Source organism: Ipomoea triloba, chromosome 12, assembly GCF_003576645.1.
Source record: "Ipomoea triloba cultivar NCNSP0323 chromosome 12, ASM357664v1".
NCBI lineage: Eukaryota > Viridiplantae > Streptophyta > Magnoliopsida > Solanales > Convolvulaceae > Ipomoea > Ipomoea triloba.
Window position 1 is genome coordinate 2,322,055 of NC_044927.1, and position 19,778 is coordinate 2,341,832.

Genomic DNA, 19,778 nt, shown 5'->3' on the forward strand with positions numbered 1-19,778 from the left:
TAAAAATAATTTTTGTAAAAACAGATAACATTATTGCTTTGTTGCTCTTGTTGTTTTGAATTGATACAAGAGAGTTTTTTAAAAGAAATAATAATATAGTGAGCATATATAATGGCAGTCAAAAGAGGCCACGTGACAAGCAGGAACAGTCTTCCAGGGATCTGCCTTCTCCGATCACGAGGTGGCTCAAAACCAAAACGCAACCCAACCCCACCCCGCCCTGTCCGCAGCCACCCCTCAACCCAATGAAAATGAAAATGGAGTCGCCCCCACCGCCATCTAAACCGCTTTTTTCTTCTTCTTCTTCTTCGTCAATATATCCCTTCATGGGTCCAATCTCTTTTCCCTCCTTTTACTCACCTTTCAGTCAGCCAACATATCAGGTACATAAGTACATTATTATTTATAAGATTATTATGAACCCTGTCTTCTGAATGATTGTTTCTGATACGTCACATTTTGAACCGACACTTCTTTTTTATTTTTATTTTTAATCTCAAGAAAGACTTACAATTTCAATCTCTAGAGTTATTAGCCTATTAGGTGATACTTCGTTTATTATAAATGTAAATTAGAGATCACAATGCAAATTTGAATTTCTATGAAAACATTGGTTATTTGGGCTTCAATACTTTGAAAAAGTATGTACATCGTCATAGAGTCAGTAATATAGTAATACTAAAAAAAATGTAAAGAGTATAGGTGACAACGTTTAGAGGATGTTTGGTAGAAGAATTGTAATTTCATTTATACCATAGAGTGTAAGGACTAGGAAGTATATCGAGGTGGTCACACTTAGGGGGTGTTTGGTTGGATAGAATTTTATATTCCATAGTTTGGTTCAAGGGAATTGCAATTCTCTCCCTCTAACCATGTAATTGCAATAAGTATGGGACCCTCTAGGTATTACAATTTCACGCTCCAGAATTTGTAGAATTGTAGTTCAACAACGAATTACTATTTCCTCAATATTATTATTTATTTCCCATCAAAAATCCTAATGGAAGGAAATTACACTCTAACTACAAACAAAAACATTTGTGGCCACTAAAATTTGAAGTTAGAGTGTGATTTGATATATGGAGAAAGAGAAATAAAAAGCTAAATTTCATTATTAGTTTGATCAACTAAGATATAAGATAAAATAATTATAAATTATATCAAAATTGTTAAGGTATCAAAGAATAAAAAAAGCATCACTTTAACAAAAACATAGGACAAATGGTAAGCTTATAACTCGAACTAAAATTTCAAAATTTCCATAATTTAATCTGAAAAAATTCTGAGTGTAATGAGAGTTTTGGTTAGTTGGTTTATGCGGTCCAATCTACCAGTCCACCATATGAAACCAAACTAGAAATTGATACACATTATACTACGCTAAATAACAAACAGTATCATATGTTCATGATCCTCAGTTGCCGTACCCTGGAATCACGTGAACTGAACCAAAAATTACCACCATCTGTCAATCAGTATAATTTTATACTGGGGAAATGTTGATTGATTGGTAGAAGACTGATTTTTTTTTTGAAAAAAAATAATTAATAATCATAATTTATCATTGATTGAAGAAATAATAGTCAAATAAGTCATCCACTTACACAATAAATTGTTTTGCCTCATCAAAATAAAAGTTTAAGAAATATTTTTAAAAATTTGGTAACCGCCACATCATCATGTTATCAAGTCAGCATGTCATTTTAAGTTGAATTGCATTATTTTGCATTCTTCGGGGACTTAATTATACTTTTTTTTTTTTTAAATTCAATGACTCAATTCAATCAATTATAGTTTGTTGTATAATTGAATATCTTATTTGACCATTATTCCTTGATTGAAATATCAATATGAGTTATTTGATTTAGGTAAAAGTCTACAACCACTATTTTTTTTAAAAGCTACCACCATTACTTAATTGTGTGATTTTAGTGAAACCCGTACACCTTATACTCTTAGCCGATAAAGGCTCATAATGAGATATACTAGTTTAAGTTCCTGGTCACTAATAGGTAATATTTTAACATTCATACTTTAAACAATTGTAATTAATTAGTTATATAAGTTAGATAGATTGATCTAGTAAACTCTTTTTTTTTTTTTAAGGAAACTAAAAATATTAGTCTTGATAGCCATTTGATATAGTGTGATGTGATTGGTTGATTTTCAAAGAGTAACGTTATACACTCTTTTTAAATTTCTCATTTTATATTCACCTTTTGATATGGTATTATCTGATTAACTTTTCCTCTCTGTGAGCATTAAGGGTGCGTTTAGTTCGCACATGTGAATCGGAATCGGAATGGGTATCAAATACTTGGTAATGGTAATGGGTTTTGGTGAAAGTATTTAGCATGTTTGGTAGTTAGGTGGAATGGGAATGATTATTAATAGTTGAGGAAGAAAGGAGAAAGGGAGATGAAACCCTTATTTAATAAGGGTATGGGTTTTCTCATTAATGGGGTATTCCAAACCCATAGTAGCATTCACAAAATCTATCAACCAAACACAAGCAATCACTTTCATACTCATTCCCTATGCCTAAACCCACCATCCAAACACACCCTAAGTTTGTCCTATTTTTAATTTGTGATAGATTAACTAATTCATAGTATTCAATGAAAATAAATAATTGTATTTTGAATACTACTGACTCTATTACAATGCAGTATCTATTCATAACTACTTTTCTCAACGAAGCATAAGAGTCAATATTGCCTCCACTGGGACTCGAACCCACCATATCCCGTATAAAGGGAAGGGTTTGATACCACTGAACCACAAGGTATCAAACTTATGATGTAAACTTAGAAAGAGCAAATGGCATTTCATTTTCAATTTTTGAAATTCTTCAATCGCACTACCTCATGTACTATAAATAAGCTATAAGTTGTTGGTAAAATATGGGGAGCTTAACATAATAACTTATTTTAAAACGCTACCCCAAGTAGCATTATAAAATAAGCTATGACTTTTATTTTTTTTTAATATTTATTAATTTATAAAAATGACACCATCTATCATTCATTAATCAAAATTCTAATATCTTTAGTTTATCGTTCAATGTTTTTTTACACTTATTACCTAATTCAACAATTAATTTTATCAAACAATTTAATTTTAATTAGTTAGTTTATTAGCTACTAATTTTTTAACTTCCAGCTAATTTTTCAGCTAGACGAGCCAATAGGGACATAATAGTTTTTTTTTTTTTTTTTTTTGAAACGTTATCATATGTTAAGTAAGATTTTTGCTATAGGGTTACTTATAGTTGAACTCTAGTCCAAAAGACTAATTAATTGCACAATTGCCCCTAAAATAAGCATTAATTACCAAATGTAATTTGTTCTTTTATTACTAGTGTTCTATGCCAACCCTAATTATGCATCAACGTGGCGATTCAAAGTCCTCATGTTTATGTGCACACAAGGGATCCAATCCATACATGTTTCCAATGGGATTGGAGCTCCTACACTACCGACGTCAGTCATGATCTTTAAGTTAGGTTACAAATTAACTACGTTAAATGATTGCATGTGTGTTTAGCTTATTCAAAATATAATTCTCATTACATTCTACTTCCATTTTTGATAATATAATCGAAAAGCTAAGTATACAAAATGTAAGACAAAACTAATGGCTATGGTGACAAAAATGACCAAAATTGCTACCTCGATACATAATCAAGAGTTACATTGACTCAACCTTATAACTAAAAACTGAAATAATTTATTATTACACAATTAATTAAGAGAATAGTGTAATTAACCCTTACAATCTTGTCCACATCCTTAATATAATCTAAATATGAGTAATGGTGGGTAATGCTAGGCAATTTTTTGGGTAAAATTTAAAATTTTAATCAGATCCAACCCGCTAAACTCGAACTAGGTTGGTTTAAAGTAAATTGTGTCAAACTCATTTAAAACTGAAGTAATTTGCCTATTTTCAGTTCAGATAAGGATTTTTTAATTTTTTTAAATATAATCCAACCCAAGACGCCTTTAAAGTCTATTTTAAAGATAAGACATAAAAATTTTCGAGTAATTGGTATTGGATCCTTTAACCCGATCTCAACCCGTGCCTACACTTATTGGTGGGAGTGTGAGATCCTTGGATTTTGTGGGTGTAAGAGGGAAAGGAATTGAAAGGTGATTGGAATCATCAAAATGGGATACTCTGCAGTCAGTCATCAAAGCAACCTATGATCCTTGTGGTCTAAGACAGCATTCTTTGACTCAAACATGGAAAATTACTTGCAACGACACAAAAGACAACAAAAGTAATTCGTACCTACAAATATTTTAAAACATTTTTATTTTAAATAAAGAAAAAAAAAAAAGTAAACTGAAACTACAGACAAGTGGTAGAAAGATGTAAACATACAGTGACTAAACAATGCCAAAAAACAATAAAAACAGCAATGACCCTACCACTCATCATCATCATCATGCCCTAAAGCCGGAACCGATCGAACAAACAAAAAACAGCAACTCCCTCTGGTATATATATGGAATTATCGATTCGATTGAAAGATTCAAAACCAAGAAAAAAAAAACAATTCAAATAAGAGAGAATCAGATCATCTAGAAATTAGTGTCATCTTTAGTTCGACAAATGAGACGATTAGAACCTCACTTTCTGAAAGATACTCTTTCAAACTAAACAACAACAACTTCGATTTATTTAAAATTGTGATGTGAATCTCACCTTAGCTATTACTATTATTCAACTTCCCTATTTTTAACGTGTCCAACAGATAAAAAGATAAGCTCATAACAAGTTTTTAAAATTTGAATTCATGTGTATTTAATCTTATTTTGCAAAAAAGATTAAATAGGTTGAGAAAGTATGTATAAACAGATACTACAATATAATAGACTTAATAGTACTAAAAAATATCTTATTTAAAAAAAAAATATTTTTAAATATTAATTGATCGAGACGGTAAAAAATGATATACTGCTTCATCGATCTTATTTGTAATAATTTTAACTTATGATTAAATGAATGAAACTTTTTATTAAAAAAAAAAATACTCATACTCTTGCAATCACGCTTGCAAGGTCGTGATTAGTTGGTCATCATACATGATATACATACCAATAAAATCATTTTGAATGATGATGCTACGTGGCTGGTTGGATTTGGTGGGGCCCTCCCCAGCCAGATCTCTACTTACTTTTGAAGTTGGACCAGTTTTCCAAATATTGCATATCTACTTTGCATGAGCATTAACACTAACCCCCCAACCCAAAAAGACTAATCATTAGTCATAAATTCTTGTGCCGCGCCATTTGCATGCATCCATGCACCCATGCATGCATCTAAATCAAACAACGTAGATTTTGGTGCTATATTTTATCACTTTGTCATCATTGAACTAATTGATTTGGTCTGAAAATAAGTGATCGAGTTGATAGAATTATAGCTTTCGTATTTAAAAGTCACGAATTTAATTTTATCAATGTTTTCTCTATTGAATTTGCTGTATCAGTCAAGTCCTTTTTTAGTGTAATTTACTTTTTATGTATGATTTGCAGACTATTATGTATTATGCAAAAACCATATTTATTCCGTGCACACTTTTCAGTGGTAATTATGAATTTTTCTCATTATCAAAAAATAATATGTATATAAAGAGTTTTCCGATCATCACCATTATATTTAAATCTTTAAATTTTAGTAATTTAGTATGAAATGTTTGCCAATCACATTATGCTCAGATGACATGTAGCGATTCTTTCATATTGGAGGTTATGAAATTAAGTTTCAGTGGAGGTAGTACTGACTCCATTTTGCTTCAACATGTTTATCACACATGATAGGTACGTAAATCACACTAGAAAAATTATGTACAATATGTTTGATCAAGAGGATATTTAAAAAAAAAAAATTAAATCCGTGGCTTTTTGGTACAGAAATTCAAAATTTTATTAGTAAAGGGCATGACACATGATGCATGTAAGGCAATTAAGAGTGTGCGAACAATAATGTTTAAAGGTTTAGAATATGTTTAAATAGAGCTTAGCTTATTCCTCGAAAGCGACAAGATACAACTGGAATATAATGAATCTCACTCTCTTCTATATACCTCTTCTTTTTGAACTCTCTCTCTCTCTCTCTCTCTAGATAGCTTTCTCTTGATTGTCTGTAGGAGTGAGTTGGAGATTGGTCTAGTGATGCTTTTACCATGTAACCCTAGTTAAAGGAGAATGCAGTATGAAGAATATAAAGGATTCAAGACAATGAACGTATAAGTTGTATTACATGTATTCTCGATTTTACTTGCTATTCTGATCTTCTCTTGATTGACCATTACGTTTCGAGCCTGATTCATTCTACTTTTTTCTTTTTTATTTCCCGTCTAGCCGATCAATGCAACTAATATAATATTTACTTCAATTCTTTAGTTTTTTCCTAATTTTTTTTAATTTTTTTTTTAAAAATAGATAATTTAATTAGATGCAATTTCATTCAAATTGGTCAGATTGTTGACTTAGTAACCATAAGGTTATAATTAAGTTCAACTCTCAACCGGAAGCAACTTATTGACTTTCTTTAATTTGTTAAAGGCGGCCCACTATGGACAACCTAGGTCGATTTACCTCTTTATGGTTCTTTTTTGGGTAAGGTTACAAGACATGATTTATCCCGTGTATACCTCGGACAGTGGCTATATAGGTGTAATCTAGTCAAGGTGAGTTTGAATAGTCAAAAGTTCAAAGTTGGATTCAATTTAAAAAACTGAAGTTTAAACTAGACCAAACTTAATATAATTTTAATTTGTTGGGTATCTTAAATTCGATTTAATTTATTACTCGAACTATTCGAACTCGAGTTCAACACAACAGTAATCGAATTGAATTGAATTCAATTCAAACATAAATTTATCCAATTGAGATTGAATAATTCAGCTAGACTCGTTTAAACTTAGCTGGTTAGTAACACTACACCCCTCATTTTCTTGGGGGAGGGGAACATTGAGTAAAGGAAAAGAAAGCTATATAAGCTATATGGAGAGTAGATGTATGTATAAACCCAAGAGGAGGAAAAGGGAGTCTAGATCGAAGATGAGAATTGAATTGAAGTGGCTTTAATAATAAGAGCAGTGTATGGTAGTAATGGAAAGTGAAGATATGGTCAACATCATCTTACCTCTAAAGAATAAACTGTAACCTCTTATTGTCTCCTTTGAGGGGGGATAGCCTTGTGCCCAAAGGAATGTTGGACGGATTCCCCATCCAACTTTTCCATCGCCTTCAATTCGTCGATTCTTACTATGTTTCCTGCCACCACTTTCGCAAATTCTCATCAAACCAATTCCCATGTTGTTCACTACTTTAATGGGATAATAGATGAGGTGATGTGACACTTATGTTTAAACCATTATAATGTAATTATTTTAAAATTCATTATAAGGTTCTATCCAACCGTACGAATATGATTAGCCCTAACTTTAAACTATTAGAATGAAATTCTCTATATGGTCAACTGCTTTTTATGCTCTCAACATATATGATAGACTTGAACCTTCCATTCCCTCTCGAATTCTTTCCTACAATTATCTACTTCTCACACCATTACATATTAACAAATTTTGATAGTACTTTCTTAAAATTCATCTTGATCATGACACATCTATATCCCTTAGCCGATGCCACATAGAGTCCGTATAGTACGTCCAAAACCTCAACTTCTAACCTCCTAGGTATTAGCACGTTTGGTTCACAGAATCTTCAAGTGAGAATCTATGGTCTAATCTAGGCTATCAATTCTTTTTCATCTACGGTCGGTTGTTAATCCATATTTTTTAAAGTTATTTTATGATGAAAAATCATCCATATTAGGCCTCTAAGTGTATATTTGTTCACAATAATAAAACTTTAACCGCTAAATTAGCACAAAATCCACACATTCCTATTCTTGCTTCACCACCTCATTGTTATGTACTGTGATTCAAAATTTATAAAATATAATCTCCTTCATCTTTGACCTCCAATTCAGAGCTCAAACATACTAACATAGAGTTTATAACACAGTACTGCCTCAAAGAAAGCACAACGAATTTTATTACTAGAATGCATAACTTTTACTCTGAAATGCACAAAGGTGTACAACATTCTCTAATTGCACATCTTTGACCTCCAATTCATGGCTTAGCCATACTAAAAAAGAATGCACAATACTGCGCCACAAAATGAATACATTTATTACTAGCAATGCACAACTTTTACTCTGCACAAATGTGTACAACATTTTGTAAGTGCACACCTTAAACCCCTACTTAAACTCTGAACCCTAAACTCTAAACTCCACAAAATTGACCACGTGGCAAACATCCAATGCACATCCCAACGTCCTATGATGTACCGCACTAAGCACACCAATCCACACCCCCACATCACAAATATTCCCTAGCGACCAAAAAAAAAAATCCAAATGCATAACCTCACGCCAACAACTATACCTGATGCACTCCAACCAATGCACAACTCACAGTCCTACATTGCATTGCACCTAGCGCCCCAATGCACAGTTCAACGGCCTACAGTGCACCCCCTCCTAAAATCACATATTAATCTACAAAACTAATAAGAAACATACTCCAACGAATTGCAAAAGAAAACAAAAAACAAAAAACAAAAAACAAAACAAAACAAAAACACACACACACACACAAAGAGAGTCAAACATGAAGCCATACCGAGCAGTAGTACTCACTGGCACCAGAACAAACCAAAAGAAGAATGAAGGAAAATAACCGAAACAAATTCCTTAAATCATAGTTATAATTTCCTAAAAGCATGCATCATTATCTATAAGAAAACTGTCTGCAAAGAAACTACGCAAAAAACTGCATAAATGTCCCTGACGTGATAAATAAAAAAATAATTTTAAAATACCCATTAAATTCTAACCATTAGATTTTGCCAAATGAAGAACTCATATTAGACCACAAGTTCTCATATTGGAGATGATTCTCATATGAACCGGATTTTATACACACACAAATAATTCTTTAATTATTAATTACTCATAAATCAATTGATCATACTATAAATTGGCACATTTTAATTTATTTTCTTTTTTTCTTCACTAATGAATAAAAAAAAAACATATGCCTTGGAAATAGTGGTTGAAAATAGTGGTTGAGTGCATGAGTGAAGTATGACTTTTATATATTGAAGTTTACAGTTCAATTCTGAATAATACTCTCTCAATTGATCTTGTCATACATAATTTGACACAAAAATAAAATTTATCTAGTATACATTTTTAAATTAGGTTGTGATTTTCTCTAGACATTAAAAAATAATTAAAAACATAAATTGGTGCATGTAGTATCCATCGGTATGATGTCTAACCTTTTTGTATTTAAAATATGTAGTCTCGGCCGACAGCAGGCATTTAGCAGAAATGTTTAATTAATAATTGAAGGCAGGAATAATCGCGAAAATCTTATCGTATGCACAAACTCCCAGCTAGGTTGTGTACATGTTTGGTCTGTTCTTGTTATATGTGTAGGATTTGTTTGGTTTCAAATTCGATTTCCTATGACACGTTAAAGAATCAAGAACAGTGAGATTAAAAATGTTAATGAGTATCATTAAGAACACAACATTCATCATTTAAATAAAATAATTAAAAATAACTACTCTTAACCTTTCAAAAAAAAAGAAGAGAAAAAACTACTCTTAACGAGTGCAAAATATACAAACAATTAAATAATATGAATATGGAAAATATAAATATTGGAAACATTTACAATTACAATTTACGAATAGTAAAAATGACAATTATTTTTAAATAAAAACAATAATCAAAGGCCCTTGAATTTTACACACACGAACAAAAATCTCATGAACTTTTAAAATGTGCAAGTAAACACTTGAACTTGTTAAGACAAATCAAATAAGCATTGTTTACTAGTACTGACTAACGAATAAGTTACTAGTAAAATTATTGTTGTTCAACCATCATTGACCGTCGCTAAATGGCCACAATTAAAAAAAATATGACCAGCGTTTGCCTTCGCAGGACGAAATTGGACGGACAAAGCGGTGTCCATCGCGCATCAACTTCTCATAACTTATTAAACGACGTCGTTTCGGACCAGAGTCCACAGTACATTGTGGATCCTGGTCCACGATATAATGATTGAGCTGGTCAGATTTGCGAAAGCCCAAATAGGAAAATGGGCAAAAATAATGGTAAAGTATAATTGGGCTATGGGCCCAAATAAGACATAAAAAGCTCCATTACTTGTCCACCTGTCCCTAATTAGAGGTTTTAGCCGGTAAATCAAGATTCAGGGTTTAAGAAAAACCCCAAGTGTAAACCCTAGACTCCCGGCAGTTAACCAATTAAGAGCTAGAAGCTCCGAGCTACACAGAAACAATGGCTTCCGATTCTATGGATTCAATGACAATGAGGATTTCCGAGCTGTTGAAGGAGGTCCAGCTCGATTATTCTCCGGTAAACACCAAAATTATCAACGACGTCGTTTCCTCCATCAAAGAGGCCATCGACAAAATCCCCGAGAACAAGGTCATTTCTCACGAACCGATTCGAAGAATCAAAATTCATGTTTATGGCAGCTTGCAAACTATAATTTTGTTGTTTATTTGATATTTAAGTTGCTGAAAAAATTATTTGCAGGTTACTGCTGATTTAGCACCGGGGTTCATTAGAGACATTAATGCTGATAAAGTTGAGTTTACGTTTAAGAAGCCATTGTCGATAGAAATTGGAGGTAGTTATGCAATGCAATGCGTTGTCAAACCAGACATAAATGTGGATCTTTTGCTTTGCTTGCCGAAGGTATGATATGGCTGAGAGCATATGTTTGTAAAAGACTCTTCATTTTGCAAATTTTTTGGGTTTGCAATCTTGAATTTGCATGAATTTTTATAATGTGGCAACTTTATTAATCCCTCAAAAGCATCACACTGAAGAAGAAGAAGAAAGCATAGATATATCGAGGCCATTAACAGAATTCATCTCTAGTGCCAAAAATGTATTTTTGATGTTCCAGATGAACTACCATTTTTAGTTTTACAGAAAAATGAGTTGAGACATTCAGTTAAAAGAGGTTATTTATCCACTGATGCACTAAGAGGTTAGGGCCTCAGTAGAAACTTCCATAGAGACCTTTTCTCCCAAAAAATAATATCTTCCTAACTCTTTAATTGATTGTATATTGGGTTACGTTAACTTCTGGAGTAACAGTACTGCAATTTTCTGTCTATGGGCCAATTAGAATGGGTGGCACATTTGGATTGTTTATTTTGTTTTCTGACATTTTTATATTTTTATTATTAAAAAAATCAGTTTATCTAGTAGCTGCTTATTTTTAGCGTTTTGATTATACAATATATGTCCCTTTTGGCAGGAGTGCTTTCATGAGAAAGACTACTTGAACCACCGGTACCATGCTAAAAGATTTCTTTATCTTTGCAAAATCAAGAAGCATCTGGATGGTTTGCCACAATTTGATAGTCTGAGGTGGTCTGCTTTTCAAAATGAGGCTCGGAAACCTATACTGGTTGTCTCGCCAGGTTTTCATTCCATGCTTTGACTATTATTTAATTTAATGGGTTCATTATTTGTAAATAATTTTGCTATTGTAATTAGCCACTGATCTATGTGGCTCAATTTCATTAGCTAAAAGAGAATTATATTTTGTTATTGTAGCTGCAAAGCTGGTTGAAAAGACTGGATTCATTGTAAGGATAATTCCCACAGCAACATCATTGTTTAATCCATCAAAGCTGCGGTTGGAGCGGAACAATATTCGTTCTCTGAATCAAGGTTGCATGTAGTTTACCTGTAGACATTTCAGTTGTTGCCTTGTGTTGTGAGGCTATTGTCATACCTTTTTTTTTTTTTTTTTTTCTTTTTTTTTTTTTTTTTTTCTTTTTTTTTTTTTTTTTTTCTTTTTTTTTTTTTTTTTTTCTTTTTTTTTTTTTTTTTTTCTTTTTTTTTTTTTTTTTTTCTTTTTTTTTTTTTTTTTTTCTTTTTTTTTTTTTTTTTTTCTTTTTTTTTTTTTTTTTTTCTTTTTTTTTTTTTTTTTTTCTTTTTTTTTTTTTTTTTTTCTTTTTTTTTTTTTTTTTTTCTTTTTTTTTTTTTTTTTTTCTTTTTTTTTTTTTTTTTTTCTTTTTTTTTTTTTTTTTTTCTTTTTTTTTTTTTTTTTTTCTTTTTTTTTTTTTTTTTTTCTTTTTTTTTTTTTTTTTTTCTTTTTTTTTTTTTTTTTTTCTTTTTTTTTTTTTTTTTTTCTTTTTTTTTTTTTTTTTTTCTTTTTTTTTTTTTTTTTTTCTTTTTTTTTTTTTTTTTTTCTTTTTTTTTTTTTTTTTTTCTTTTTTTTTTTTTTTTTTTCTTTTTTTTTTTTTTTTTTTCTTTTTTTTTTTTTTTTTTTCTTTTTTTTTTTTTTTTTTTCTTTTTTTTTTTTTTTTTTTTTTTTTTTTTTTTTTTTTTTTGTCTTGTCATCAGGAGATGTTATACAGGCTACACCAAAATACAACAGTAGTATATTGGAAGATTTGTTCATAGAGTATAATGCTGAATTCATTAAGAGCACCTTTTCTGAATGGAAGGAATTGAAAGAAGCTCTGATACTGCTTAAAGTATGGAAACCTATATTTGCATGATTTGGTCTTAATTATGAACTTGCTACTTATCGAGGAATCTTATACTGATTGTGATGGTGTAGGTTTGGGCTCGCCAGAGGAGTTCAATATATGTCCATGATTGTTTAAATGGATTTCTAGTTTCTCTTATAATTGCCTTCCTTGCAAAAAGAACTGGTAGCAACAGTATAAAGAACATAATGACTGCAATGCAAATATTTCGTGTCACACTGGAATTTATTGGTATATACTTTTTCCTTTTTCCTTTTTCAATTTATTCTTATTTTGGTTTTGCAACAATTATGATAAAGAGTTCCTGCATTATTATTATTACATAAAAATGGGGAGTATAGATTCCCCCAGATTCATGATTTCTTATTTCCTAAGTTCTGTTAAATGATGGGGAGTGATTAATAGAAATTCCTGATAAGTGAAAGTAGTCATCTCTTGTTGAAATTCCACTCACATCCATAATGCTAGGGCAAGCTAATAATTTTCCGGGGGTGGGGAAATCAATGATTTCTGCTTTACTAATTGCCCTTAAACTATGATTTCAGCAAATTCTAAAATTTGGGATCAGGGACTCTTATTTAAGGTAGAAGGTGAAAACAGTGATTCAATTAAGGTAAGTTCTCAATAATTTTTTGTTGACTGTGTTGTATTCTATTTATTGTGTGTGCACGTGTTTTTACTGTCATGTACTAGTTTTATTTCATCATTTTTTTTCCTGTAATTTGATGCTTTTGTTGCATCTCAAGCTGCTCAGAAGCACTGATTTTTTGTATAAGTCTTACAGTCCCATGTCCTTGACAGTGCTCCTACTGCCTACCTAGATGTAAAAGCTATATTTTCTATGCTTCCTATGACTTTGATCGGCAACTTGTTGCTTCTCATAACCATCTGCATAGATGTTTTTGGCATTGGTTTTGTTGACATTCATCTCTAATGGAATTTCAGGACAGAAGAATATTCTTCCAACAATTTCCTGTGGTTATTTGCAATTCATCTATAGAACTCAATCTGGCATTCCGCTTGTCACAGAGTGGTTTCCAAGAGGTGGTCCATCTCCATGTTATTTTTGCATTCTATTAATTCTCCATCAGTTTCACTACAGCTGTACATATTTCTTTTTATGGCCATGTCAGTTTAACTGGCCAATTTCCTTAATAGACATATTTTACCCCTTTCCCCAACTATCCTGAATGTCACACGTGTTTCCTTGTCCTTGTCTCGCCCTCAAATTGAATTGAGGGTAATGTGGTGCAAGTTAAGATGTGATAATCACAATGAAACTGAGGGAATTGGATTAGGCATACTAATACTGATTGCACCTATTGCATTACTATTTGATGCAAATTCGTTTACCAATGAATTTAGCATTTAGATTAGCGGTATCTGCCAAAAAGTTGTGAGTTCTGTCTTATAAGATATGTGTCTATTTGTTACACTAAATGGATTATTTTATGGGTATCCACTCACTAGATGATTGTGTTTGTTCTGCATTCAGCTTCGGAATGAGGCTCGATTGGCACTTATTTGCATTAAAAATTGTAGAGATGGTGGATTTGATGAGCTTTTTATGACAAAGATTGATTTTCCTGCCAAATATGACTACTGCATAAGGTAAATTGCTTTAAGGGAGTAATAATTTGTTTCTGTTCATTTTTTGTCTGTATATTTGTAACGTCTTGCATACTTCAATTAAATAGTTTATTGCCAAAATCTGCCATGACTTGAATCTCTGAATTTTATTTTCCTTTTTTTTTTTTTTTTTTCCTTCCAGTTTTCCTTTCCTTTTAGAGAAGGGTGGGAGTTCTTATTTGTAGATCCTAGGGCTCTGCAAGTTTTTTTTTTTTTTTTGGGAGGGGGCAATATATAATCATTATGCTGCTATTTACAGCTAATTGCCAAATGAAATAGTTATCAATTATTAAGTTTTGCTATGGAACAACTCATTGATTCTTGGCAACTCTTTAGATTGAATCTGCAGGGACACCATGACTTTCGTAAATTGGGATTTTGTTTGGACGATGAATGTTGGAGATCTTATGAGAACAAGGTTCTTTCTGTCTTGAATCAAGGGTTGACAGACAGATCTAAGCTTGTTCGTGTTATTTGGAAAAATACTGTGTATGGAGGCAATTTTGAGGAGGTAGTATTTCTCAGTTGTACTTAACCTATAATATCAGGTTTTGTATATATATATGTGTGTGTATATATATTCATTTATATTGTATTGTTGTAATTGTTAATACTTTTAGGGGATGTTATTATGGGATGGAGAACCATTGCTTATTGGGATTTCAGTCAGTTCTGCTGAGGCAGCCTTTAAGAAGGCTATCATGGGCCCTAGTCATGAGGAAAAAGATAAGGTACTTACTGATATTACTTCTTTACTGTTTTTTTTTTGTGAAGAGACTTCTTTACTGTTTTGACTTGGGGAAATAATATTCTTTTGTCATATGTTATGATAGGCTCTAGAGTTTCGTAAGTTCTGGGGAGATAAGGCAACACTACGGCAGTTTCGTGATAATAGAATTGCTGAAGTTGCAGGTAAGGTGATCATAATTATGGTTATTTGTCTTCCATGATTAGAATTAAGAGAGTATTAACATGGGCCATGCATTATCCAGTATGGGAGTGTAAAGAGTGGGAAAAGCATCTCATTATGAAAGATATAGTTGAGTATGTTTTATCACGCCATTTATCTATTACCAAAGAGAATATCATTCCCATTGCTGGCCAACTTGATTTCACTCTTCTCCAGAAGGATTTAGGTATGGCTATTAACTGCTTTTTAATTTTTTTTTTTTTTAAATCTCTAATCTTGAATAGTGCTAAGAAATTGAAACAAGCTTACAAATTTTAGATCCTATATCTTTCTCAACTACTCTTTTGGGAGCATTTGAAGAGCTATCAAAGCGTTTGCGTCAACTAAATGATATTCCTTTGAAGGTGTCAAGCGTTCAAGCTCTTGACCCAGGTTTGTTTTCTTTACTCTGGCATCCTAACTACATTCTTTATGCCCTCCATCTCCCTTTCCCCAACTAAAGATGAAAATAAAGAATGAAAAGTCAGGCAAGTGCAAGTAAGAGTTAGATCCTTGTTCTTTTATGTTACTGATTTTATTGATACATGTCGGAACTTAAATTTCCAATGCACTTACCATTAGTCACAGCTTTCAGGCTGACTTCAGTCTTCCCCCCTGCACCCCATCCTCTGGCATATGAAAAGGGCATTGACACAAAACTACAGAAGCCTATTTCTACCTGTCTACGGCCACTTGAAGTTGCAATCCAGGCATGAATAGCTGCTCTGTACTTTCTTTTTCCTGTTTTATCCAAATGGTATTTTTCAAGACTATTTTGAATTCATTGTTAATAGCTGGAAGGCTCAGGAAATTGGCCAATGGATGAAGTTGCTATAGAGAAGACAAAATCTGCATTTCTTCTCAATATTGGAGAAAGGTTGGTCTTTGTTGATGCTTTGCCTTGAAATGACTGCTATATCAATTAGGAATTGACTTCTCCAATTACATTCTCATGACAGTCTTCAGAACAATTGGGGGATGACATGTACAGCAACGGAGGATGATGTGGAGGTTCTAATGTCTGGATTTGCATTCCGCCTTAAAATTTTGCATGAGAGAGCTCTGAGTTTGGTAAATGGGCAAAGTATGGTACTTCTTGCTTGTCATGGTTATATGTTATATATATATATATATTACTTAAAGAAAAAAAGACTATCATGTACTCATGGGATTTCTTTTTGCTCGGTAGTTAATTCTGGTCCGTCGAAGTTGGTGCTCACTGCAGATAAAGAGCTCCTCCTACATAACATTCATGCAGGCAAGATCAATGGCTTACGAGGTCGTTATCCAATTTATGGGCCAGTTGTTCGGTGAGAATTTTACTCCACCCTTCCTGAATTCCTGCTCTCTCACCTTTCCTTGGCTTCTAGGCTTACTTATAATTTCTCTTTATTTTGTAGTCTGGCAAAACGCTGGGTATCTGCACATCTCTTTTCCACCTTGTTGGCAGAGGAGGCCATTGAGTTGTTGGTAGCTCATTTGTTTCTGAGTCCTTTGCCATTTGATCCTCCTTACTCTCGGATAACTGGATTCCTTAGGTAGACTACGACAGTTTAGGTGGCATTTATTGTACCAGTTGCTGTGCTCTCTCTCACGCCCACACAATTGCACTTGCTACATCTGTCAAGAATTTCTTGCAAGTTGGTTGCTTTAATTTCAATGCTCTATCTGAAACAGGTTCTTGAGATTATTGTCAGAATATGACTGGATGTTTTCTCCTCTGGTCATTGATTTTCATGGTGTTTCTACCAATGAGGAAAAGCAAGAAGGAAGTGATTTTACAACCGAGGATATGAAGAAAATCAATGCAAGTGCCAACTTAACATTAACTTCCATGATCATTCTTTCTGTTTTGATTTGTTCCTTCCCATCCCGACCCTCATTTTGCCCTCTTTTTTATGCGGTAACAGTTCTGCATGGCCTGTGTTATGTGTGTTTATGTGTATCAATATATACTTGACAGGTGGCTTTTAAAAAAAGCAGAGAAGAATCACAAACAAAGATGCATGATGTAAGTCCAGCAATGTTTTTGGCTACTAAATATGACCTCGCCTCTGAAACTTGGACCAGATCAACACCAGCAATGACAGTAAGTATAGTTTCTCTATAAAGTCAAAATTCCCTATCTTTATTTTTAAAGAATCAGTGGCTACCTTCTCGTAAGTCATAAGGGATATAAGCTCAGCTGCTTTTTAAGTACAGAAATGACTTCAAAAATTCCAATTTTTATGAAAAATCTGTCATCTTTTAACTTTTCAGAGCTATAACCTCCCTTTCTTTTAAGAGATCATATCAGTTCAGCCTGAAGGCTGAAGCTGATCCCACCGCCCAAGTGATCTTTTATTATTATTATTGTTTTATTTATTTATTTATTATTTATTATTATTATTGTTATTAATTGAGTATTACTATATGAAGTTAATGCACATGCTTTGTTTACAAGGAGCTTAAGAGATTAGTGGCATATGCAACTAGCAGTGCAAATTTGTTAACCAAACTGATTTCCCAAGATGAATGTGATTCTTCTGTCTGGAAGGTGAGCATAGTATCTGCACATCTTGGTCTTTAAATTATTTGATACTTGCTCAACTGAATTACTGATTATAGTGTTCTTTTCTGACTTGCAGTGCCTTTTCCGCACACCTTTAAACAATTATGACGCCGTTGTTCTTCTTCACAGAGACAAATTACCCTATCCACACCATCTTCTTTTCCCATCTGAACTCGAACAAGGTTTTTTCAGTAACTTTTTCTCTGTATCTTCTTCCCTCCTGATAAAATTTCTGAAATATAATACCATTGTTGGTTTATTTTAGGACGGTGTGTGTTGCATGGCAAACCAACCAAGATTTTCCATCCTTTCATTGTTCCCGCAGACCTCAGAGGGAGGTCTGAGGAATTGAAATCTAAGCTGATGGTGAACTTTGATCCACTGAGGTGCTTTATTAGTGAAATTGAGGTATGAGCTACCCCCGAGTCCCCGACGTTTTCACTTGGACATTGCTTCGCTTCTTTTCTGTTTCAAATTGGTTACAGTTGTTGCTTTTCTGCAGAGAGAATTTCCAGACACGTTCAAGATCTGGTATGACTCGTTGGGTGGTGATGCCATCGGTCTCACTTGGGGAAAAGCTAGTTCAAAGGTATGCAGAATACAATATATTAAACTTCTTTAACTTCTCATCGCTGTTTACCATCCTAATCCTTGTGTTGTCTGCTCCAGAAACGAGGAAGGGATTCCATGGCTGAGGGCGAAGATCCACTTGATCTACTGAAATCTGTTGGTGAAGTTGGTAAAGGCTTTGTGAGAAGTATTCATTTCCTTAAAGCCCGAAAATTAAGCCAATGAAACAGTTTCACTTTTGTAGAAGTTGATCATTATGTGTAATATCAGTATTTTGATGATTAGTGTTTCTATTCAAACACTGCAAAATTTTGGCCAACTGACTTTCAAAGGACAACAGATAGTTGCCGCATTGCATTGCGGCAGAACATGTATATAATTTCTTGAGAGGAATCCTTTTTTCTTTTTCAGTTTTAAGATCATCATTGTCTACGGCTTCAAAGACTGATAGAACTTAGAGTTGCAATCAAATCAAACAAGTTTTTGAGACGAAAATGTAAATAGCGACGATGATCATTTGTCAATGGACTTTGCGACGAACAGGTAAACAGCGACGCCAATACGAGATCCATCCAATGGAGGATCGTTATGTATGATCTCAACATCAAACACCTTTTTAGCCTTCTTGAAGAACGCCGATTCCTTCTTCCATCTCCTCAGATGAGCCATTACGAACGCCGTCTTCCTTTCGCCGCCTAACAGGAAGAATCTCAGAGTTTTGAGCAGAGGATCATAGAGATGATCGTGATACACTACATCAGATCCCAGCAATAGATCATACTCTCTCCCAATGGCTTCCATGTCCTTCATTTCCCCCCAGGAAAGAGCCGCCACGTCAACAGCGCCGCCGTTGTTTTCCAGGACTCCGGAGTTTAGGTCAACGTTGAATTGAATGTTGGGGAGGACGTGAGGGAGATCCGTGACGGTAACGCTAGCCCCCAGTGTCGCCGCCGCGGCTATTCCCACCACGCCAGTGCCGGAACCGAGCTCCAGTATACGGACGCGCTTTCCCGCGAGGAAGGCGGAGAGGCTAGGGTGAAGGTGAAAGCGGCCGTCGAGGAGGTTAACGAGAGTGGCGGCGGCGGGCCAGAGCTGGAAGGAAAGGCCTTGAGAAGGGAGCTGCCTGATGGATATGGCGGACTGGATTGATTGCAGATTGTAGAGTTGATTTTGAAGAGGAACTGATTCGTTGTTGCCTTCTTCACTTCGGAGGAGCATTGTGAAGGGGTTGACCTCGTCGGAATCTTCTCCGTCATGGGGGTTGTTACTCTGGTCAGTCATGGTCGCTCCGTCGGCGCTCGATTTGACGCTACGATTGCGGCGCTCGTCTTAAACCCAATGGGTCTTGCTGAACCCTCAACAAGTAAGTAAACGTCTGTGGGGTCGTGGACTCGTGGGGCTTCTATTTTCCTTTTAAAAATAAAATTACTATCCTGCC

The 19,778-nt window shown here is 33.6% G+C and overlaps 2 protein-coding genes across 2 annotated transcripts; one reads left to right on the top strand and one right to left on the bottom strand.

Annotated features, from left to right (window-relative positions):
- Nucleotides 1–10,311: 10,311 nt before the first annotated feature.
- On the top strand, nucleotides 10,312–18,750 carry LOC115999715 (nucleolar protein 6). The gene is made up of 26 exons (XM_031239604.1): nucleotides 10,312–10,551; nucleotides 10,663–10,824; nucleotides 11,396–11,561; nucleotides 11,698–11,814; nucleotides 12,493–12,626; nucleotides 12,713–12,872; nucleotides 13,187–13,254; nucleotides 13,587–13,685; nucleotides 14,137–14,252; nucleotides 14,607–14,781; nucleotides 14,891–15,001; nucleotides 15,104–15,182; nucleotides 15,263–15,406; nucleotides 15,499–15,612; nucleotides 15,808–15,929; nucleotides 16,014–16,096; nucleotides 16,179–16,303; nucleotides 16,409–16,529; nucleotides 16,620–16,757; nucleotides 16,897–17,026; nucleotides 17,183–17,308; nucleotides 17,663–17,755; nucleotides 17,847–17,952; nucleotides 18,036–18,178; nucleotides 18,273–18,359; nucleotides 18,440–18,750. The coding sequence occupies exons 1-26, from the start codon at nucleotides 10,402–10,404 to the stop codon at nucleotides 18,563–18,565; spliced, it is 3,195 nt and encodes a 1,064-aa protein (XP_031095464.1). The 5' UTR covers nucleotides 10,312–10,401; the 3' UTR covers nucleotides 18,566–18,750.
- LOC115999716 (protein N-lysine methyltransferase METTL21A-like) lies at nucleotides 18,665–19,720 on the bottom strand. Its single transcript, XM_031239605.1, has one exon. The coding sequence runs from the start codon at nucleotides 19,619–19,621 to the stop codon at nucleotides 18,854–18,856; it is 768 nt and encodes a 255-aa protein (XP_031095465.1). The 5' UTR covers nucleotides 19,622–19,720; the 3' UTR covers nucleotides 18,665–18,853.
- Between the last annotated feature and the right edge of the window lie 58 nt (nucleotides 19,721–19,778).